We start from the raw sequence: 24,624 nt of genomic DNA, 5'->3' as shown, positions 1-24,624 counted from the left end.
ATTGCCCTGTACCCATCACCAGGTGTGGATGTTTGCTCCTCATCCTTTACCATCCTCACTCTCCCATGTAGGTTGTGGGAGGCAGGTACTCAGCTGTGCTGGGTGTGTTTCTGTCTCAGACAGCTGCTCCTCTACTACACTGAGAAGAGACCATAGGCTGAATAAAGGCTCCCTGCTGGATAAATCCCCCCACCTCCCAAAGTAACTATAAACAGGGTCATGTCTATTTTTAAAACAGTCAGAAGCAGGTTTAGTCTTTTAAAGGTTTTCCTGTTGTTTCATGAGTTATCTCTAAACATTCAGAACCCTGATGAGTTCCTCTCTTATCTTGATTTCAAGCCACTGCTGTTTTAAGCAATAGAACTCCTTATTGTCAAGTACTAGTGGAACTCTAATAGCCGAAAAATATGTATTATGAATAAATCTGTAATAAGACCTGAAAGAATGGGCTATTTAGGAATCTTGAAGCTCACCTTAGGCTAATGAAATTATGTCACTTCTCCTTTTTAAGTGGATATTGAAGAGTCACCAACTCAGTAGAGCTCAAATCAATTTGAGCAAATATGTTCTGAGTTTCAGCTCAGGAAGTAAAGCATAGTTCATTAACTGTGAATCATTTGTACAGTGTTCATGCTTCTAGGGATATTTATCATCAGAATGCAAGTTCTATTTTAGGAGAGGTCTAGATTTTAATTTACATGGGAAACTTCTTTGATGACTAAAACAGTTCTCAAAAAACATCCTGTAATGTTTCCTTTACAAATAGATTTTAAGAATGAGGCATTCTGAACTGTATTTTAATACCTCCAGTAAGTTCAGGTACAAAACAGGTACTTACTGTAAATGTAAATTTAAACTTAGAAGAAATAGTTATGTGGTGTGGGATGTAATTAAATCTTCATCTCTGCACTGACAATCAATCACAAGCTCTTTGAAAAATGATGTTTCACCTCCAGTTCTGTAAGCATATATCCACACAAAAAGTTCATCCCCTATGCCATAAGGCATCAGGTATATACAGAAAGAGACAACAGATTGTTTTCTCAGCAAGAATTTCATTAGTATGGTTTATTTCCTATTCTGGTAGCTTCTCAGCTATGAACAACTGACTTTCTCTATGTTTATAAACATATATAAAAAGTGTATGTCATAGAGCAGGGCTCACCAATTTAGCATTAAACACCATTATATCTGAAAGTACAGTAGCATTACATCTAAACAAATTCAAACTAGAAAAGGAATTGGGAATGCAGTGAATTCATTGTCACTTGAAATCTTTAAATCAAGATTAGATGCCTAAACAAAGAGATGCCTTCACTCAACCAAGAGACAAGCGTGATGCAGGAATTATTAGCTGTAATTCTGTTGTCTCTGTGATTCAGTGAAACTATTCCATCATAATGGTGTCTTTTGACTCTAAAATGCTTGAATCTATGCATCCCAACATGACTACAAGTTAAATAATGAAAGGGGCAATAAAATGAAATACACAATGGGCCAATTTACTTGGTAGCTTTGTAAACTGCAGAGCTGGAATATTGCTCTATACAGTGGCACATAATTTAGATATAGCCATAAATCAAATGAACTTCTTAAAGTGTGCAGGTGGCTGTATAGAAAGATTGATTAGCTCTTGGGCCTTCTTGGCACATGGATTATCAATTATTCCCTGGAAATTATATAGACTTATCCTTACTTTTTGTGGAGTAGATGTCACAGTGTTGCCATTCAAATGTCTGTGTTTCTCTATTCCCATTCCAGATGCTCTGTATGACGTTATCACTGTGGGAGCCCCGGCAGCGCATTTCCAAGGATTTAAGAATGGTGGGCTCCGGAAACTGCTGAGTAAATTTGAGGCAGAAAGACGAAAGTAAGTATTCTTTCTGGTAGCTGGGAAAATACCATTAAGGTTGCATTAAAATGTTGTCAGTTCACTGAATAATGAAACAGTTTATCCTGCTGAATGAATGGAAGATTAAAATCTAGTAGGATTGGACATTGCATTCATAAAATATTTCCTTTTTTTTCCCCTGCTTTTATGAAAATTGAAGCACAGTCTACTTTTAGTGTTAAGACTAATTTTGAATAAACACAGGAAATGACCTCAAGCTGTGCCAGGAGATGTTCAGGTTGGGGATCAGGAAGGATTTTTTCATGGAGAGGTGTTGTATTCCATTTTATTTAAATGGTATGCTCTGTCTCACCCCTCCGAAATGTATGGTATATTCTAAGCCTGTGGTCCTGCCCTGAACCATCCTGTACCTGTCATCCCATTGGTCCAATGTGATTCCGCGCCCACTTCAGTCTCCCTCTTAAGCTGTGCTATGAGATCAGTCGGGCTTAGCCCTTCCGCTCTCTCAGCCTCTTCCCCTCCTCTTGCCCCTTCCCTCCCCTCGGCTCCCCCTACTTCCCCCTTCCCCCCTTTTCCCTCAGTAACCATGCGGTTCCCGGGGTTGGGACCCCAAATAAACCTTCATCTGATCAGCATCCTCAGAAGCCGTGTGGAGTCTCCTTGCCTGCCTGCTGCTGCCAGCCAGCTCACAGCCTAGGGGACCCTCCGGGGACATCCCGGGGTGCCTCATCCCAAAACGCACCGCAACAGAGAGGGTTGTTGTGCACTGGAACTTGCCAGAGAAGTGGTGGAGTCATCATCCCTGGAAGTGCTCAAGAAAAGACAGGACTCGGCACTCGGTGCTATGGTTTAGTTGATATGGTGGTTGTTCTGTCAAAGATTGAACTCGATGATCTTGGAGGTCTTTTGCAAACTTAATGATTCAGAATTGTGATATTTTTCCTCATATTTTAGGAAGCTGGAGGTATATCAGTACTTGAAAAGCTGCTGTTCAGAATGAGGCATTTGGCAATTCTTGTGCTAAGAAGAATGCACCTGTAGACAATTTTTAAATACGGAAACTGTAACTTAAGGTAGCAACTTTATTTCTGACAGGCCTGAGTGTATGCTAAGATAAAAGTATTTTCAGTACACTGTGAAAAAACAAACTAGTCTTATTCTTCAGAAAGCCAAAATAAGACTAATCAAAAATAGTTTATTGTGGAACTCAAATGCTTTGTTCACGGTTGAACATGCACAAAAGTGTTAGTTACATCTTTTCCTAAGAATTGGATGTATTTGTGTTTGTTACTATGGCTGTTCAGATTTTCAAGCAGGCACAATTGTCACTGGCAGCACCTGTAGTTGTGACTGCTCAGTGCTTCAATTGATGGTGCTAACTGTGGTGTTACAGCATTCCAAAGAGAATGCAGGAAGGAAGTACTCTGATCTCAGTTATCATGACAGGCCACAGAAAAATAATTCCATTATATTCAATGCTCAAAAAAGTTTCATGGATAAAATATTGTAAAGAAAAAATGGAAAATTATTCAAATCTGCTGTTGACTTCTGGGTTGAATAGGAGTTGGCATTAATATTAAAATCAAACAAAACCCAGCAGATCTAGTTGTTTTGAAAGCTGTATTAATGAGGGGGTCTTGCTTGCACGACACAGTATAAAAACCCTGTTAAATCTTCAAAAATCTTTCATTTCCCTGACCACCTCTGATGCTGAAACCTGCCAAATGAAACATGTACATCATGTTGATCACATAAGACACATCAATGAACTCTGTGTTAATATTGTGCTGTGAGCAAACTGGTAGGGGCAGCCTTATCCCCATCATATGAAGGCCCTACAAAGTACATGTTTTCTGCTGAAGAAAATGTCTGAAGACATTTCTTAAAGTATCTGTTCCTTTACTATCTGATTAATGTAGTTGCAATAGTGGTTTGTGGGTTTTTATCATAATAATTTATAACTGGAGCCGCAAGATATAAATAATATAATAGACATAATCGTTTAAAGTCATATGATATACAGTTCTTGCAGTGCTCAACTTTCAGAGGATGAACCATTTCTTACTACCTCAGTCCTGCAGCATATCCATGCTGGCAAAGTGCGACTTCCGAAAATGGAGGATAGCTGTGAGACAAATTATTCTCTGTGATTTCACTTCAGTGGAGAAAAGAGAAAATGCCTTATAGGGAAGAGAATGTCTTCCTGGAAGAAGACACATTGCAGTATCTCACAGGCATCACTAGACATTGCCCATGTGTCTTAGTTGCTGGTAATATGGGGGAGGAGATGATGGGTGAGAGCTTTGTGCAGGTTCTATCAAGGCATTTCAGGCCTATGTCAAGAGCCTGCATATCACCGGCTGGGGGCTATGTACAAACCACAAATGGAACAGGACTGCTAGGAACATGTCTTGAGCCGTTTTATTTTCCAGCATGTCTCGTTACATGGTTATGACAATGGGAAGATGCCAGCAGCTCACATCCCAGGCAGCAGACCAAGAAGTTAATGTTACAACTTACTTTATTCGTTTTTTGACCAATCACACAAAGCAAAGCATATTGACAGTACTTCTATCCAACCACTATAAGCACATGTACCTTCTGTTAAAACAATGTTTGCTTATTTCTAATACAATACCTGTTTGTAAGCCTTAAAACACAATGCACAGAGTGCCGTTATTAAGCTTAGAACTTCCTAATATCTTGGTAGATATACTTTTCTGCAGCTTAGGGAGTTCTTCTAGACAAGTGTTAATGCACAGACCATTGTTCCATTTGTCCTTACTTTTCTACTTTTTACATAATTTTTCTGCTAACTTATTTTATGGCTACTGCTTAGCTCTAATCACAGTTCTGCTGTCTCTGAGGTCTGCCTTTCACAGCTTTCCCAAAACCCTCTGATTTTATGGATTCCCACACCGCACATCACTTTACATTTGCTCTGCTGTTTAGATTTTCCTGCACCCCTCAGAAACACCTGTGTTTTGACAATTTTTAAGGACAGGGTACAAGAAGTTTACTCTGACAGTTTCCTTTATATTCCTGGGTTTTCCTGGAAAAGCAAAAGTCTGTCTTCAGGATGACATAACTAGGGTAGCTATATTACTATCCTGTTACTATCCTGTGTTCCTAAAAAATTAGCCTGAGTCAGTCTAGGAAACTGAAGTTTGAGCACTGAAAACAGTGCACTGCAGTTTTCATCTAATCACTTGCCAGAGCTGGGGAAGTGGTCACTTGTGTATGAATTTCCACAAACCAGAAAGGAGGAAGCCTCCAAAATCATATTTCCTGCTATCTTTTAGAGCAGCTCAGAGAAAACTCCATGTTTTGGTTTTTCAGCTTCAAGAACGTGTGTGAGTTGAAAGACAGGAGTAAGCAAGCTCTCAATACAATCTCACTTAATGAATATTCAGGAGGGAGTCTGCTTTAAATACATGAAAGGACCATTCTCAATCTTATAATGGAGAAATTTATTTCACTGTGGTGATGACAACAGTGTTATTTTGCATACACCTGTTTATTTCGCTGTATAAAGATGCTTTGAGGACTCATAGTGTCCTCAAAGGTGCGCCTTTTGCAATTTAAATTTCCTCTTTTACAATGGGGGCAGATTTTCTGAAGATTTTGTTGAAGGAAGAAGTGACGCTTTGCGATATCAGTCAGTATATAGAATGAACAGAAAAAATGCAGATTCAGCAGCCATTTTCTCTAGGCTAACTGAGCTGAAGACCTAGAGCAAGATGTGGTCAGTATATAGAATGAACAGAAAAAATGCAGATTCAGCAGCCATTTTCTCTAGGCTAACTGAGCTGAAGACCTAGAGCAAGATGTGGGAAGAGATTAGTTCTCAGCAAGTCCTGGTAGCTTTCAAGATGTGACAGAATTGCCTTGCATGTCTTTGGCCTTCAGTCTGATTGTTAGAACAGTTTATCAAAATACTCATCAGTGTCAGCATATTGCAATATATTTCATGCTCAGTCTTAGACTTGTGGAATTAACAGGCAAAGAGGAATGGTTATCTGGTAGCATTTGCAGTTGCGAAACAATAACAAGACTGAGACATATGTTTTGTGAAAGTTTATCAAACAGAAGAATGTGGAAAATGTGTATCTGAAGATAGTTCAGGCATGTTTTCTGTTACACAGAATATGCATCTTTGTGCACAAAGGGAAAACCCTGTATAAACATATTTACAAAAAATGCAGTGTTTTTGCAATTCTTCTCTCATTTATTACCATCATGAATGTCATATCCAAATATTTTAAAAGCATATTAAAAAAAAAGGTCTGAAATAAGAACAAGAAAGGCTTTTCTTCAGGTGAAAAATATAGAATTTTCTGGTATATGATCTGAAGCCCATTCCATTGCATACTATTCTTCATATGTACCAGAGATCAAAGGTCCTTCCACTATAAACATCAGTCAAGTCTATGAGGCATGGCTCTATTATGTCTGTCCCTTTAGTAGCAGGTAGTGAATTTCATAACACAAGTAAGAACAATTGATACTTTTAAAAGTTTTTGTTTAGGCATGATGGCATTTACATTAAAATACATTAAATAGGATGATTAAAATATGGTAAATAATTACAAAATATTAATTACTTGTGTATGATATACATTTATTTTAAAATATTTTTCATTATTCTGTATTGGTATGTTCTTTTAATTTTTTTCTTTTCCTATAGCTGTATAAAATAAAAAGTCAGGCAGTTGTTCTGATACAGTCTCTTTTGGCTTGATAGTATAGATTATTTCTCCTTCCAGCAAATGGAAGGGCTTGTCTTCTCATCAGTATAGATGGCACAACAAATTATTGTTTTTAGAGCTCAGCTGTGCGGAAACATTTAAATCAGATATTCTCTAAGTTATACCCATCTAGTGCCTCACTGATTGAAGTGTTCATAAATAAATTCAAGATACACAAAGGACCTTTTTTGTTATTTAAAATCTAATTTAATCATCTCTGTTTTAACCAAAACACATAGACTTATAATTGCAAATTTTTAATGCCCCAATTCTAACCATCAAAAAAAAGAGGTGTGTACAATCTGCATTAGGTGCTGTGATTCACTGTGGATTTATACATAATTTCTAGCAAGCTGTTTGGAAATGATCCTGCTTTAAATTTGCAAAATGTTTAAACTGGAACACTGCTGAAAAAGACTTTCTGTTAGGGTTTTTTTTTTCCCCAATGCTGTAATAATTTAATTAATTTAATTCGGGTTTGAACAGTCTAAAAGGACTTTTTCTTGTTTGAGGCTTAGATTTTTGTAAAATATGAGGTGTGCTCCTTCAGTAAGGTAACTTTTTGGTGACCAGAGATTTTATTAATGTTGCAATATTCTGTGTTCCTATTGCCTGAATTTTGTAGCCTTCAACCCATTCCCATTCTCTGAGGAATCAGAATTGCCACCATTTCGCAGAAAGTCCCAGAGATATTGAAATAATAAAGATCTGTGTTTGATCTAATTGTAACCTTTCTTCTCAAAGGAAATGCCTGCCATGCCTAACACTTTTCATGTGATTCTTTGCTCACTTTACCTTATTTTTTGCATGTATACCTGTGTGTGAGGAAGAGAGATTGGACTTCATAGAGTTAGGAATGAAGAAAAATAGAGAAGCAGCAGGAAATGTGCTATGCGTACAGCCTTAGCTATTTGCTTCAAGAAGAGGATTTGTGGACATTTGGTCATCATAGACAGAACTAACAGCATCATTCCATTTTCCTCATATTCAACATTAGAATTTCCAAGGTGGCAAGGGAATCTTAAGGAAATAAAAAAAAACAAAGTAATTCAAACTTCTAGTTTCTTTCAAGCCCATTTTCATAACCTCAGCTCTGATCATCTGGTTTAGTTTTATTTCCTGAGATCATGAATTATCCAGAGTTTTTTTTGTAGCAATTTATTTTTGATCATAAGTTCCCTCTTTAGATAGAATACATATGGTCCATAAGTAAGCCACTGAATCGGTATCTTCAGTAATGTAGATAAAATTCAAGTTATCTAGGGGTAGATGTACTTGTTGTGTATGATTTAACTATATTCTTGATGCTAATGTCTGTGGGTTTGGCTGTGGAAAATAGGAGGTCAAATGTTCATTGCTGGAAGACTAAGCAAGTCCCAAATGATGACAGTTTAACTCAGTGATAAAAATTACGCAGTTAACAGTGGGAATGGGGTAACTCAGAGGTTCATTATAAATTAGACATTTACCATACTGCAGTATTTATTCTCAGGCAAAAACTCTGTTAATCTAGAATTAAAATGTAGCCAATTTAATATTAATTCAAATGTCTTGGTTTGAAAGACAGGTGTCTGCCAAGGAAGGCAGGAACCTCCCTTGGAATAGAAAATATGACCCCCTACCCTCCAAATGATTGTAACTTTAAAATTACAGGGCTTTTAGGCAAAGACATGGAAAAAGGAATAACACTTCTTTACTAGAATATACGTACATAAATACAAAAATATTTTTAAATATATATATATATATATATATATATATATATATAAAACATGGCAACAAACAAACACAACAGCAGCACTACAAGCAGAACAGAAGCAGAAACCCACCCACAGCTGTCTCCACTTCACTGAAAGGGAAAGAGGTAGCTTTCAACATCTGACAGAATTGCCTTGCAGATGAGGGAATGTCACTGACTTGTAAGTAGTAATGTCTTTTCATGAAGGGTAAGGCCACAGAAAACCTCAGCTAGTCATAGATGCAACAGTGTGAAGACAACAGTTAGAAACTTCAAATACTCCTAAACATGATGTTTCTGAAAAATAATTACTCATTCTTTTAGGGAGATGGAGGAAGTTGTCCTCAAATTATGAGAGATACTAAATATTTGAAGTTGTGTCATGCTTACTATGGTTCTGGAAATGTTTAAATTATCCAAATAATTACCAGTCTGGTAATATAATTCATTCTGAAGAGTCATCCTCTCTTCACTAATTCCTTTACCTAAAAGCTATGATTTCCTTAATTGCAATGACAACTGCCCACACCTTTGGTGTCACTCTGCCCTCTTTCTTACAGTGGTGTCTGTAGCTTTTCTGCTGCAATATTCAGTGAAGCTTAGAGCTGTGGGAGATCAGTGAAAATTATCTGGGATTTAAAGACTGAGGGAAATCCCAGAAAGGAGTATGTGCATGGTGAGCTTGATAACAGCATTAGCCAGATTCTGCCTGGAAAAAAGACTGCTTGATAAAGGGAAGGAAAAGCCTGATGGGGAATTAGAGAAGTATCAAGACTTTTAAGACTATGTCTTCACTTCAATTAGCATAGACTATTACTCTTTGTCCCTGCCCTATCTACTGAGCCTGGCTGCTTGAGTGTTCCAGTGAATGTAGTGCTAGGTCTGACTCTGGAAGTCCGACTCACTAACAGTGTATCCACCTTGAAGGTAGAACTGTGGCAGTTTCCTTACTACTCAGAGGGACAGAGGTTTGTTTGGGTTTTTTCCCTAATTCATGAGGAGAGACAGTTTATATTATTAATTTTGCTGAAATACTCAGAATTATGACTTCTACTAGACACAAGTCTAATAGACACGAGTAGCTCATGTAAGTTGGAGATGCATCATAATTTAGATGTGGCTGGTAGCATGGCTGAGCTTTCCTCACTTAGATGCCATTCATCCTGACTACCTCTACAAAGAATTGTATCTAGGAATGAAGACATTGGTGAAAGACAGAAATATAGATTGGGTGTTGTGGAATAGAAGAATAGAATTGGGTATTGAGACTGTAACTCAGCAAAATATGTAAGCAAGAGCTTTAATTTTAAGAGTGCTTCAAGGTATCCGTATTTGCCAAAATCATAGAAGATGCTAAATTGGAAGGGGCTGATCAAGATTTAGTTTCTAATTTGTAGAAAACTAATGAGAAGGAACTGGAAATGACTCAATAAAACACACAAAGGGGAAGTGGGGGGTGGGGGGAGTGAAGAGATCTGGATAAAGACTGAAATGAAACGCAATGCATAAAGTTCAGAGGATTGAACAAGTGTCAATATTTGGTCTGGGTATGCAAAATCAAGAAAGAAAACAGTGGTGAAAGGGCTGAAGGGACTGAAGTACTTATGATGAAAAAACACAAGAGGAGAGAAGGGAGATACAAACACTACCAGCTGGTACTAGTATGTACATTCCTCTGGCATTGGTGATGTGCCAGGAGGTGCTTGGTTTGTTTTTTTCCTGTTTTAATCTGAAGCTGCAAAATATTTTGGAAAGACTAAAACAGGGCTTTATAAAAGGAAGAATTATGTACAAGAGGTTCAGGTGAGAAGCTGTGCACTACAGACATAAGCCAGTGGGTGCATGCATTCTGTCTGAAATGGTGTTTGAGAACAATGGTATAAGAGGATATTGCATAATTTGTAAGGGGGAGAAGAGGAAAGAGGGATAGAAATCCTGCAAAAGAATTGCAGTAGTTGAAAGTAGGAAGTTTGCAGTGTGAATTTGTGTGGTTTTGAAGTAATTCACTTCCACACCCCATTGCTATGTCTCTTCTTGCAAATCAGACACCTGTTTTTTATTGGAGATAATGCTGTTTATCATCACTTCCTGGACATCACTGAGGCTAATCAAAAAACACTGTGGGCCACTGAGGCTAATCAAAACACAGTGTGGGCCACAATTGATCAATTAAACATTAGTGACCCATTTTGAAAGACTTAGTGAGGTAGTTAATACTCTTTTGGGAAGTTCAGTTGGAAAAATAAGGAGCCTTATGCTCTTTGATATTATTACCTGACTTTGTCAAATATTTTCTATCTCTAGAATTACAGTGTTTAAAAGAAACATATAAAAATATGGGGGTTTTATGTTCAGATCAGTCACTCAAAGGAATTTTGTACTGTATTACCACATGCTCATGTGGTGGTGGGCAGTCTGATTTATGCTACTGTTCAAGGAAAGGTTTGTTTTTACTCTTAAAGGCAGGAGCATTTCAGTGGTGTCTATGAGGTTCAAGCATCTGGCTTTTTTTTTTTTTTTTTTTTTTTTGCAAAAGTAGTGGCAAGATTTTTAGCACAGTAAGCATTGCTATTAATGGCAGAAATGAATTTGACATTTTGTGACTCTCTGTTACCACAGTACTGGATACCAGTGTATTTACTATTCACCTGAAAACACAGCCAAGGCAAAAGAAGTTCTCAGCAACATCAGTCATCTGCAACCTCTCATATCAAGCCATGCAGACCTGCTGCTTAGTTCTGCAAGCCAGCGTTCTCCAGACAGCTTGAAGAATTCTTTAAAGATGCTTTCAGAAAAAGTAAGATTCAAATCCTCACTGCAATGGAAAATAGAATAACCAAGTCTCTCTAACTGCTGGGGAGGAAGGGGGGTTTCTGCATAAATTGACTTTCACAGCATCAGGAAATGTTAAATAAACTCAGCTAAAATAAGCATCAAAATGTTGTTATTAGAAAAATAATGTTATTTAGCATTTCTGTAGGCATTCCATATAGAAAATTAATGAAATCTATAAAGATTGCCTTTATTTAAAAGTACTTAATTCCGTGTATCTTCTTTATTCTGTAGTGGCCACATAGTGGAGTTTGTCAAAATATCAAAAATTATAAATAATTTTGTAGTATGAGAAGTCATTATTTTTATTCTCTTTCTGTTATATTTCAAGCTGCTGCTTGTGGGAGGTAGTTCAAGCCAGGTTGGTGTTTAAGGTTTGGAATAACAGCATGATCAGAAATGGTGATGCAGCCTGGAAGCAGAAGCTGGGAAATTTGCTCTAGAAGATCTCAAATTTTAATTCTTTCTCCTGTTATATCCATCTGTAACTGTAGGCTCTTCCTCATTTTAGTTCCTTTAGTTCTAAATTAGAGAATATAATATTTCCAGTCTCACAGACTGATAATGGAGATTAGCTGAAGCCTGTAGTACTTCCCAGCATATGTTCCCAGCACTATAGCTGTGACCTGAGTGGTTGTGAAAGTTCCCATTTCTCCATGGTCCACCCCTTCAGTAACGTGATCCCAGTATGGCTTAATAATACGATCAATCACCATTTCAGTATATCTTCAGCTATTGGGAAGTGACAGCCCTTGTGGTCTGTTGAGCACCATTACCCCACCAGTTCCTCATTCAGTGGAAAGTTTCAAATCTGAACATTGAGCTTGGCCACTTGCTGTGAAGGCATTCCAGAAGAGCCATGGGGGAGAGAAACATTGCTCTCAGTTGCAGATGTGTAAATCCACAGTAACTCTGAGAACACTGGAGTCACTGTGAATGTCAGGGATAATGGAAGCAAGCAGAATTCAGCCTGAAAATGAAGCAGAAGAATTTAAGATGGGGTTTGTAGCAATTACAGTGTACCTTTGCATGTAGGAGGGCATTTTTAGCTGTGCATAGAACAACTGAAGCTGCTCTGTTAGAGGTTAGTTCAAAGAAATCTGTAAGCGCAGGTGAAGAAAGTCAGACAAAGAAGTGTTTGTTTGGAAGATCCAAAGGGTGGTTGCTAAGGAATGTCTGTTTCCTCTGGCCATTTGCCTCTGGGCAGGAGGAGGGGATGATTTCAGAGGGGCTGCAGGCAGCCATGGCACTAAAGCATTGCTTGAACCGTGGCCTGCTGGAGATTCTGGCTATAGAAAAGGGACAAAAAAAGACAATTCATTTAGTTTGCAAAAGTCATAGGTATTTTACATTTATAGCTGGTGACTTAGTTGAGTATGTTCATATCAGCTTTTCAGGACCAGGATTAAATTGCTGTTAGTACATCAGCTCAGATTCCCGGAAGGAGTCTCACCCCACGTACTCCGTGGATGTCTAGTTTCCACCTTTAGCTTGGAAGAGATAAATCCAGTTGTCTGAACAACTGCAGCAGAAGTGGTTCAATACCTGCTTCCCTGTCTATTACCAAATTTACTCTTAGGAAAAGAAGGATAATAGAGAAATAGGGTGGATTGCTGAGGAAGCAAGTGTGGTGGGACAGCTGCTTGTGAAGAGGGGAAGAGAGATGGGGAGGAAAAGACTGAGAAACAACTTCAGGAAAGGGAAATACCATTTCAAAGCCCTAAACTCAGTGAACCCACACAATACTGAAATTAGATCCCTTATAGTTAACTCAAAGCCTTATATTGCTGTCTTAAAATATTCTGTCTATAGTCTGGTACAGTACTGGAGGACCAAGTCTACCAGAGTGTTCTTGCTTATATTTAAGACAGAGTAGCACATGCTCTGCTGAGTGTAATTACATGACACCTACTTTTACTCAAGGCATATGTAGTAGTTCTGCTATTCCATTTTTCCTACACTTTTTATATGCAAAAAATAAATGCTCTTATGTTTTAACTTGATAGAAATTTAGAAATTAAACAGCTGTTTGAAGAAGTCATAAACATGATTTGCCTGGTGATTAAATTCTGCAAGTTTATTAAAAAACATATCACTTGATATGTATAATAATTCTTTCTGTAATTATTAGGTAGCAGTGAGTAAATCTGAGCTATCAATAATGTGAATTACATTTAAGTGTTCATGTTGGAAATGGAAGGACTGGCTGCATGGGTTGGAAATGGAAAATTAAATCAAATCATTCCACTGCTGCTTCTTAAATGGAGCTTATTTTCTCATATGAAGAACGGTTTTACATCTCCATATATAATTTACAATTTACTGTAGTGTTTTCCTGAGACTAACCTTTTATCAACCCTTTTTGTTAATCAATTAAGGAAGCCTTTAACTATCAACAAGTGTATCAGCATTTGCAGCTTGCAGAAGGCTTGATAAATTAATTTTCCAGATATGCCTATCTTTGTTTGCAGAAATACTCTTTAGCAGAGTATCTTAAAGATTTTGCAGAGTTTTTATTTCTTTGCATAGACTGGTTTTGTGATTTCAGTGCAATTTCATAAATAGTGATGTTCTGCAAATTTAGCTGTACTGAGATGTTAGAAAGTGAGGTTAAAATGTAGACTGCTGTTAAACCAATGGGATCCCTAAATAGAATTTAATTACAGAATAATTTTAGTTTCTGCATGAAAAAATGGAGTCTCACTTCTATACTGATTTTCTTTTAAGAACTAAATTTCCCTATAAAATATTTCTATTCAATTATATTACTTAAACTTTGCAGTCATAGTGGACAATCTTTACATCAAGATTACTGTCCAATACTCATAATTTTTTGAAATGTAAAGTTTTTTTGAGTCTGCCATACTGAACCAGAGACCTGATATTATCTCAAACAGACATTGTGGGGAGGATAGGTATAAAACCTCAGCAAAACCATGATATTGCTGTTTTTAAGGATAGACGAGTAATGGAGTTTCAACTCTCTTGATGTGGAACTGTAGAAGAGTCTTGAAGAGGAGCTTTGCTGTTACAACACAACCCCTCAAATCTCATTGTGCCCATGGTAAGGCAAAGAATGGTAGGGCTTGATAGCACTATTCCCCAAAGACTAATTCATTCTCCAAGCATGCTCCATCTGGAAGCTGGAAATGTAAAAAACTGAAATTGTCCTGCAGAGCAATTCAGGACTATGAGGAGACAGTCCTGAGGGGCTGCATGTAAGAAAACTGTTTAAAAATACCCTTTCCCTCAGGCACCAAGTTGGTAATGAGGAGAAGGAATGGGTCTGGTGATATTGCCAGGGAGATGAGTAGTGTTGCCAAGTCTAAAGAATTCCAAGTCAGATCTGATTTTGGTTTAAAAAATCAATATTTTTTCTTAGATATGCCTACGGTTCTTATTTTTAGAACTGTAGAGATTTATTTGCAGTAAAATTTTCAGCCTTTCCATGTGAAACTATTTAGAAAATATTTTTTTCCTAAACATAATGAAAATGGGAAAAAAGCAGAAACTTCTCATTCAAGTACCTAACCCAGCAGCTGGAGCCTTAAGAAAATCGTCAATTTTTTAGAGCCTTTTTGTCTTAAATATCCATAAACTTTTGAGAGGGTATTGAGACAGGAAGTCAAGAAAAAGAAGTTGAGTAGGAGTGGATACAAAAGATGAACAGGTAGTATGAAAAAGGAATAGGATAAGAATAGAAGTGCAGGAACTGGGAGAAAAGACTCACAGGAATCTTCTCAAGAGTTCCAGGGAGATGCTTGACACTTGTTTGATTTGGGATTTTTTTGCTACTTTTTCCTCCAGTTTTTGCATAAGCAGCACATAAGGGCTGAACGGAGCTTGGCTGGGCAACCCTTATTTCTAGCATTTCCTGCTGGTTTAGGCTGGATCCTCTGACTCTTATCTACATACCTTCCCACATCCCCGTTTAATTAAGATTGTGTGCACAAAGGCATTTCAGCACCTGAATCTGCCTGCACGTAGCAATCCACTATGTTCTGGGATAATAAGGATTTAGTTCCCATGGACCTGGGATAAATAAAATCCCACTGACCTGGGATAAATAAATTCAGGTAATTGTGCTGTGAAAGAAATTTTCAGCCTCCCCTGTGAACCATGACTTCTGTCTGGGGAGGGGAGCTCTGGCTGCAATGTGTGGAATGTTCCATGGCAGCAGGGTGCACCCTCTCTCCCTGCTCTGACAGATGAACCCTGTTCAATGTTGTTGAAGTAACCAAAATTGGGACTCTTCCAAGCTGTTTCTGTGGCTTTGTTAGCTGTTACACCCTGTAGTGAAAGGAAGTGTCCTTGCATCTCATCTGCGCCTGTTCCATAGGTTCTGGCAGCTGATGGAGGGAATAAGCCAAGTCTCCCAGGGGAAATAGGGCACTGTGTTTGAGACAAAGGAGATGGGCATGTTTGACACACTGGTGGCTGTTGCAATGGTTGTGTTGACACAAAAGTGCTGTTGCAGTGGTGACAATCTGAACATGGTGAAGGCCATATGCAGAAAACATTTTACTTTTCTTGTTGAGGTGGAAGGGAGATGAATAATGCAGGAAGGTTGAAGGATTTTTAAAATATGGTAAAATTCCAGCTGTAACAGCCAACATAGAAAAATGACACAGAGATTGAATAGCATCTTCTGAAGACCCAAGAAAACTACTTCAGAGTTTCCTTTCTTTAAAATATACATAAAACCAAGATTAAAATCAGGTGTCACCTACCATGATATCTCGATTGATACCTACCAGTAATGAAATTTATCTCTGGAAACACTGCTTTTGCAGATACTGCTATTTCAGGGTTGTAGAGTGGTGGGTTTTATTTACGGAGATTATGAAACTGGTTAATTGTGTTTTATCTAACACTTATTCAGAAATTATTGTGCTGTGGTTGTTTACTCTTGGACCTGGTTCTTGTTGAGGCTTGCCTCTGAGGCAAAATTTGGAATTCGAATAAGGTGTGAAAAGATTGTTATCTTTATGACAGATAATGTACTCTTGTGTTAATCCTCAGAACACTGGGATTATAGAATGTGATGATATCTCTAAAACCCTTGAAATTTTCCTCATTATTTGTTGGCCTACTTTTTTTTCTGCCTCCCAGGCAGGCCTGAAACAAATACCTGCTCTGCCTAAGGATAATTCAGTGTTATACACCTTTGCTGCAGTACTGCATTCTTTGGTCTAGCGTTTTCATTTGTTTGGTTTTTTCCTAGACGGAGTTATTTGTGCACACATTCAAGGACCAGCTGGTCAGAAGTGCCCTTTTAGCGCTGTACACAGCCCGGCCTGGCTGTGTCCTCAAGAAACCAGCTGTGCCTAGAAACAGTGCAGAAGAAGGGGCTGATGCACAGCACCAGGATCATCCTTCTCAGATTAAAAGGCAGGACTCTATACCCCATCACTCTGAGTATGATGAGGAAGAATGGGTAAGTAGACAGAAACCCTTGGTCAGTGTTCAGTGTGAAACCCTACAAAAAAGCATAAACAAGATCAAGCCCTAGGTGTCCTTGTCACATGTCATTGCAGGGGGGAAAGAGGTGCAAAAATATAAAATTGTGTTTTTCAGATGCATCGCAGATTTTGAAGCTAAATTTGAAGGATTTTCTTAAGTACAGTGTGCTGCTCTGAGACTGCCTGGTTGTGCATATAACAGTGAAGATGTTGAGAATCTTCTTGCTCAGTCAGAAGAATAGTCTTTGTTCTTACTTGGATTGGTTTTGCTAGTGGGGCAGATTTAAGGACTGGAACAGCATATGCTGTTCAGAAGGAAATGTTCTTTTCTTCCCCACCCCCTGCAACATCCCTCTCCAGCCCACAGGCTGTAACCATTTTAAATACACATGAATTAGCCCTCAGCAAAACAGAGGCCTTTGCCCTTAGATTCTGTTCTTGGAGAGTGTCTGAGGTTGTGTAAAAGAATTAAATACAACTTTTATATTTTAACATTCTTAGCACATCTTTCAAAGATATGTATTATTTATATGGCTGAGATTTTATAAATCAATTATTTTGGTAGATGTCTTCATAATAGATCTGTTACTTTATTTCATACGTACTCAAGCTAGTTTTATTCAGTCCAGGCTCATACATTGAGTTCATCACTGTATTCTCATAAATGTAAAGGGTGCCAGCATATTCACCTCTATTGTAAATAATTAATAACTTGTGTGAGCTATGGTATTGCACCTGAACTATGATTTTTATCCACACCCAAAAATAAAGGAAGAAGAATATATTTCTTCTAGAAGAAAGGCAATTATTTTCAGCCCATTCATTAGATAGTCATGAGATTTAAACAATAAATAACTCATTATTTTATTTGTCTTCGGTTTTAGAGCCTTTAATTCACTTTTTCTTGTTTTCTCAACAACCTGAGGGGCTGGAATGGTGGTTCTTTCCTTGAACTAAAGCCAAAATATTCGTTTGCAGCTGTTGAAACATTCAGAAATATAACTAACACAATAGTTTTTGTAAAAGAGAGAAATTTTGCACTGGAAAAAGTGTCACTTTGTGAAAGCTGTATTTTAATTTAGTAATGCAATTTAGCATCTTTGAAGAGAAGATAGCTTTGCTGTATTCCATAACTGATAAAAAAAAAGCTGGTAGGAGCTTGGTCCTCACCTATTAAACTGCATAAGTGGGTAGTTTTAAACAGTATTTATTTTTTTCTGCTGAATTAGTAAGATTATCTTGATTCAAAATTAAATGTATCTTTCACTGTTTTTGAATTGAACTGAGTCAGAGTCATTGTCAAACTTGAAACAGTATAAATTCTGGAGAAATTTGTTCTGAATTTGAATGATTAGACTTTGGATAGATAGAAGTTATTTCTGTCAGTAGAGGTGATAAACAATGTGAGTTTTAGTAATCAAATTTTGATTACCATAATGGATAGAGAAAGAATAAACGCATATAAAATTTGAAAAAAACACTTAATCTACTGTGAAACTCAAGTATAAAGGAAAAATCTTTAGTGTATGTTGCTTTGTATGCACAATGTTGTATCCGCCTTTGCTGTTGTAGGCTTTTTCCTCACTATTATCAAGTACTAGTGTTCAATTTTGCAATTGGAATTTTGGTTTTGCCTGAAATCTAAATCCTTAAACAACTCTTTAAGCTGACCCTGCTCCGTCCACTTCACATGACTGTGTTACCTTATGACCATCACTGAAGTACAAAGAGTCACTGGCAGCAGTATGGATTGAGCTATTTATATTGGTGCACTATGCACAGGCAGCAGGAAAGCATACTGCCAAAGGAAAAATATTTAACTTGAGAGTTTTACATTGACTCTGGAAAGGTATTCTCTTCTCCTCTCACCAATTGCTTCTGCTATCCTAGAAACTCGCTGCAGGAAGGCACATATCAAGTTTTCATGTATGATACAAGAAAAGGTGGGCACATTGCCACTTGGAGCTGGCTCTACACTTCTGACTGGTTAATGGGGCTGGAGCTGCAAAGAGCAGATAAAATGGCATTTCCAATAAACTCTGTACGAATGCTGATGTGGTGATCAGACATGGGGCTGAAGGACTAATGTGTGTGTGACCTATTCCATGTGCCACAGCACAAGGGGGTGTTAATCATACGCGTAACTTAAGATATTTCCTTTATCTCTGAACAGAGCTCAAAAGTATCTTAAGGAAATATCTGAATATCCACTGAAGTGAAGGAGACACAACATCTTCAGAGCGATGGGAAGTGCAGATGCTGTGTCATACATAGCACGAGTAAAGGACCCAACTGCAGTGGTGGGTCCACTTCCATATGGAAGGACAAGAAATGACTGAGGAGCTCTGTGGTGGATTCAGAAAGGCTGAGAATCCTTTAAAAACAAAGAGTTAGCTTCTGGGACTTCACTGGCTGGCAGTGTTTAGAAGGAAGACATCCAGTTAGGTGCAGTGACAGAAAAGAGTATCCGTTCCTGCTCTCTGAAATGAGGCGGCTGTCCTACTTTTTAATGATACTTTCTGATCAGATGGAAATTAATTACATTTTTTTCAGTTGGATGAATGAAAGAGAATTATTTTACAGGTTCATTTTTAATTGTCCTAGGAGAAGTGCCCAGCTTTCACTGATGTCAAGGCCTACCTTTCCACGGAGATCTTTCAGTGTGCATGTCTGCTTGCCAGTGCCACAGCGTAGGTGACAGTAGAAGTGTGACTATGGTCATTTTTAACTAGCAACACCTAGCTGCATGAGCCAGGGCTCCATAACATTCCAGATGACTTCTGAAGTTTGGGAGAAGTATAAGATGTAAATGTGGCACTGCCTTGTCTCAATGGGGTCAAGTCCTATTACAGATTTCCACCTTCCCTGTCATTGCCTTGACTTAAAAAGCAGAAATGAGAGGGAGAAAGAGATCTTGTTTCTCTCATTCTTTCATACCACAAAGTTACCATCCGCATTTGCTCCAGCACCTAGGGGGAAACTTGTGATCAGGGGAGAAGTATCCTGCTTAGAAAATTAGGGTGTTAGTATAACACTGTTGAGTCAGGGACAGACGAAATGAGTCCATGGTTCAGAAGGTGAAAAAGAGATACTTTATTAAGCGGTAGCATCCATTTACAGCCAGGATCGCTAAGGTGAAATCTGACTGGTCTCAAAGTAGAAACCTTTGACATTATTGGTGAACTATGAATAGCATACTCCGAAGGTACATATCTATAAACAACATGAACAGAAAGAGAGATAATAATTGTTTTCATTCTTCCTCTCTAAGTTTCCCAGGCCTGAAACCTGGCCACATTAGTATTTCAGTGTATTAATAAAAATTTCTCCTGATCCATCACTTGACACAGAGGGTTTGTAAGAGTGCTCACTTAAGAGGCTGCTAGACTGTATTTTGTCCTTTAACCTGGCACATACTATAAAGTGATCACTTGTGAGATTATTCACAGGCAGATTGAAAGTAGACTGCTTAAGAAGATGAAAGGTCAGTGCTAGGCTACAGAAAAATATTCTGGAAATAGTAAAGGATGACAATATGAAGTGGATTAATTTCTTCTCATGGAGAATCATAGAAAGCTACGCTAATTGGAAACTGCATTTTTATTTGAGAATTGTTCCTGCCAAACTGTGGAATTTCAACAGCCTTCTTAGATAAATGTGACTGCCTTTGGTGGAGACAGAATAACATCTCAATGAATGATAGATACCTCTGCATTTGCTATCTGCCCACAATCCCAGGTACCTCCTATGCGGAGAAAAAGAGCTGTGAGACAGCCCGTTGCTCCCTCTCAGTTGCTTGTATATAAAAAAGCCAGATACATGATAATAAGAGTGAGCTTTCTGCCAACAGATGTTTATGAATTTTGCTTCTAAACCCTCAGGGAATGCTTGTGGGAATGTTGCATAGACATCACCTCAATGCTGGGTTAATAGTTGGTTTTAAAAAAGAAAAATGCTCTTTCCAATGCGAAACAAGGGTTCATATTTGTGTTGCTTGTGCAATTACTCCAGATGCCAGCCTCTCTGAGCTCAGTTGCATATTCCTCAGCAACTTCAGTAACTGGAAGCTCTGAAGCTCCCTGATACTCTCTGGAGGATTCTTCATAGAATCCTTCTCCCCAGAATTGTGGGTGGTAAAAATCAGTAGTTTCACAAATATTCTAAATGTTTTTTCAGGATTGCTTGAGGTGCATATAGGAGGAAGCTTTTGACGGAATCTATACCTGCCCTCTGTCTTTTGACTTTTAATTGTATCTAATTGTATGTGAATATCAAATACTCATGTGTCTAATGTTTTATTTCATGTACAGGTGCAGATATTTCCACATTACATTGTACATGCAGCACTTTAAACAGTTGTGGAATAAATGCAGTTCTGCTTGGGTGTGACCAACTTCTTTCCTCTTGTAAATCAACAGTACCTTTTTCATAGTATGGTTAAAGCAGGTTTATTTAGGGAGAAAATGAAACCATTGTTTCCATGTTCACCTATAAACTGGATGCTCACTTGTCCTTAAGGCTGACCACAAGAATGCTCCAGGAATCAGGTTTGGGGAGCTGGAGGAGAGGAACTCTGTTGTACAGGTTGGGAAAGTCCATGCTTCTGTCTGTCGGCCCATGTGTTGTCTTGTAGGTCAGGATGCCACTTGTCACAGGTTGTGTCCTCAAGAGGAGGGAACAAGGAAAGATAAGATCTGTCTAGTCAGGCTCAAGTGTGGCACATAGTTGAAAAGTAACATTATATTTAAATGTTTGCCTCAGTAGTAGTAGTAGTTCTAGATTTGCCTCCACTCAAAATCCGAGGGTTGCCATTTATATGGAACTATGGTATTTCTCTGAGTTCTCAGTTTTCTTTAACCTTCTCTTATTCTGGCACTGTAAAATACAAAATAAAGTAGTGATGTTATATTCCCATTTTTAACCCTCAAGCAAACTCTGGTTGCTCTGCAATATTTTCAGAATGACTCATCATTGAAACATGTACTTGGAGGGGGGAGGGTGGTTTCTGTGGGTTTGTTATGTTTTGGTTTTAGTCTGATTGTGTGTCTTGTGTACAGCCTCATTTCTTGTATGACTTGTTTTTTTTTCTTCTTATTCAGTGCTGCAAAAGTAGATGCAAAAGCTTTGATTTCTGCAGCATCCAGCACCTGAAGGACCTCCCTTTATCTCTGTTCCATAACAACTCTTTCTTATGTTCCACATTATTTCTTTTGTTCCTGGCTCGTACAGAATTTTTTCTACCACTCTATTACTTCTGTAATTCTCCTATTATAAACTCTGTTAATTGCGATGGTTGCAGTTTATGTGAGAGGTGAGGAATGATACTGAAATGGTGTTACCTAATAAATATGCCATGACAGCAAGTTTCTCATTCTAGTCCTTGAATTTAGCATTTACTTCAGCAGACTAACTGATGTGATAAAATACAGGATATGTTAAATTATCAAAAAAGAGGTTATTACATACTGTGACAAAACTGGCCCACGCAAGGTTTGATTTGGCAAGGCTTTGAGTGTGTCTATACTCTTAAGGTATCATAATAGACAAGCTGCTCAGTTTCTTGCTATTAGACCTGAAACTTTGTCTGCATTTTTATGTCATGTTTGAAGCACTTGTTCTCCAGTGTCTAAAACCATAAGAGTTTGGGTTCATTTACACTGTAAGAAAAATCTCCATGAAAAAGTCTCAGGTTGGTAATAGGCTGAAGGATGAGAGGAACAGTCATATGCTGACATCTAATATTTCTAGTAATTTACACGTCTGTCTCAGCTTGAGGGGTTAATAAGTTACTATTATCTCCTCTTTTTTTTTTTTTTTTTTTTTAATTCTTCAGTAACATGCACTGATAATCTGCTCTTTTCAGGACAGGGTGTGGGCCAATGTGGCAAAGAGTTTGAACTGCCTTATTGCCATGGTGGACAGATTGCTTGAAAAAGACAACATCAGCAACATTAAAGAGGGTGAAAATGAGCCTTCAGCAGCAGATTGCAAGGTGTTGCATACAGGAGGTAAGCAACACCCCCTGATTTTTTATTTTTTAATCTTTGACAAGAGTCAGTAAAAATCTACACAGCAACGGAAAAGTCATCTAGAGAAGACTCCATAGTATCTTTGATGAGAGTGCTAATAGCAAGGTATTCACACTTGTAGGGAAGTTACGTGTCAAAGTACAGCTTTAATATGTGCTCAGACTGCTTGCCATGCTCAGTTGTTTGTGTGAGAGTGTAAACCGTTTGCGACCACAACATTTTCTTTTTGTAGGCCGATGTAATATAATTTACTTTAGGTTTTACTTGCATGTAGTATTTTGAGGAAAAAAAAATTGGACTGTGTCTTACCCCATAGAAAACTTGTATGGAAAGGTGAACATTCTGTATCAGTGTAATTCTCCTGCAAATGCTTCCACTTTTCTGAGGTGATATACTGATTTTTATTTTCTGATTTGATAAAATTCATGTTTACCTGGATATACTTGTCAGCCTGTGTCAAAAGGTCAAGTGGAATAATTCCATGGGATGATGTAAAGAAAATTTTGTACATGGTGGGTCCTTGTCACTTTCTGATCTTTACCTTCTGATCTTCTCCTATGGCTTATTCATGTTTGCATTCTTGATGCAGGGATTAGATCTGCTCAGTAAGTCTGATGAGACTTTCTAGTCTGAAAGTGTGTTGCAATAAATGAAACAGATCCTTAGTGATAGTGGTGGTAGTCCTAATGCAAGGAAATCAGAGCCAACCTTTGTGCCACTCTTCAGCTAAATAAAACAACTCTCCTTACAAAACAACAAACCAACACAACTACTTTACTTTATGGAGCTTTGTATAGTTTCAACTGTTTTTTTTTTTCATTGTGCATTTTATCCTGTATCTTCCCTTACATGTTCTCCACAGAATTTAATTACATCGTTTTATCTAAAGAGTTTTAAAGTTATCAGTACTCACTTGTAATTTCTTTCTTACATAATAAGAATGAAAATTACTTTTTTAACTTTATGTCATTTGTGTAGTACTGGTGAGTTCTGTGAATTCTGGTTGTAGTATTGATTTTTAATGCAACTGTAACATCTGCATTTTACCAGTGTGAGAGGTTTGTGCTGGAGTCCTGGAATCGTTTTCAGCGCAAGATGTGTTGGACTTGATTTTGTATGATTAGTCCAGAGAGCAACTTATTCCTTATCTGTTTGGTTCTCTAAGTTTCTGTCTACCAGGCATGTAATGTTAGCGAGGAAGGTAATATAATCTCTGTTCTCTAGTGAAGGCTTGCAGGTGAAAAATATCAACACAGCTTTCTATACCTTTCCTGCCTTCCTCAGAGAAGGTACAAACATTTAACAGCTAGGTAGGTGTAGTTTTGAACTGGGAAGAATCCTTAGATGGTGAAATCAAACGTATTCATTGTGATTAAAAGAGAAAAACTGAATGTTGTTCTTGTTCCTAACTCCCTTCTCTTCCCCATGGTGCTAACAAGCTTTCCTGCTATTGTTAGGAGTCCAACATGTCTTGTAGAAATGCTTTGCAGGTAAAGTGGCAGTAGTACACTTTTTCCCAAACTTTCCCCCAAGTGACTGCAGTGCATTTGTGTGTGTATGCATTGACATACATGTTGTGGGTTTTGTCTGTATTTCATAGTTGTGGAACAAAAGTTCTGATTTCCATACCTCCTTCCTCTATCGGGAAAAAAAAAAAAAGGTATGAATTAGGATAATTATTTTGGAATGCTTTCTGACATGTCTAGTTCATGCCAGCATGAACTTTTACATAATTTCCTTTACTCTCTTCAACCCCCTGAACATCTCCTCTGCTATATGCCATGTTATGGATTTAACCAGTTCATTTGAGTCTCTCATTCTAGTGTGATCATAGCTTTGATTCAGGCTCACACCCTACACAGGCAAATGGAATATTGGTTTGAGCTTTTAGGTCACAAGACAAAAAAAAAAAAAAAAAAAAAAAAAAAAAAAAAAAAAAAAAAAAAAAAAAAAAAAAAAAAAA

At 37.8% G+C, this 24,624-nt stretch overlaps 1 protein-coding gene across 7 annotated transcripts in view; it reads left to right on the top strand.

Annotated features, from left to right (window-relative positions):
• Positions 1-24,624, top strand: part of INPP4B (inositol polyphosphate-4-phosphatase type II B) — a 157,268-nt gene that overhangs the window by 36,255 nt on the left and 96,389 nt on the right. For all 7 annotated transcript variants that reach the window (XM_041461781.1, XM_041461780.1, XM_041461778.1 and 4 more), the window contains 4 exons: positions 1,762-1,870; positions 10,958-11,135; positions 16,395-16,607; positions 22,496-22,640. In XM_041461781.1, the coding sequence (XP_041317715.1) occupies positions 1,762-1,870; positions 10,958-11,135; positions 16,395-16,607; positions 22,496-22,640 (645 nt within the window). The remainder of the gene's footprint in view (positions 1-1,761; positions 1,871-10,957; positions 11,136-16,394; positions 16,608-22,495; positions 22,641-24,624) is intronic.

Source organism: Pyrgilauda ruficollis, unplaced genomic scaffold (assembly GCF_017590135.1).
Source record: "Pyrgilauda ruficollis isolate IOZ18807 unplaced genomic scaffold, ASM1759013v1 scaffold154, whole genome shotgun sequence".
Taxonomy (NCBI): Eukaryota; Metazoa; Chordata; class Aves; order Passeriformes; family Passeridae; genus Pyrgilauda; species Pyrgilauda ruficollis.
This window is presented reverse-complemented; position numbering and strand designations above follow the sequence as displayed.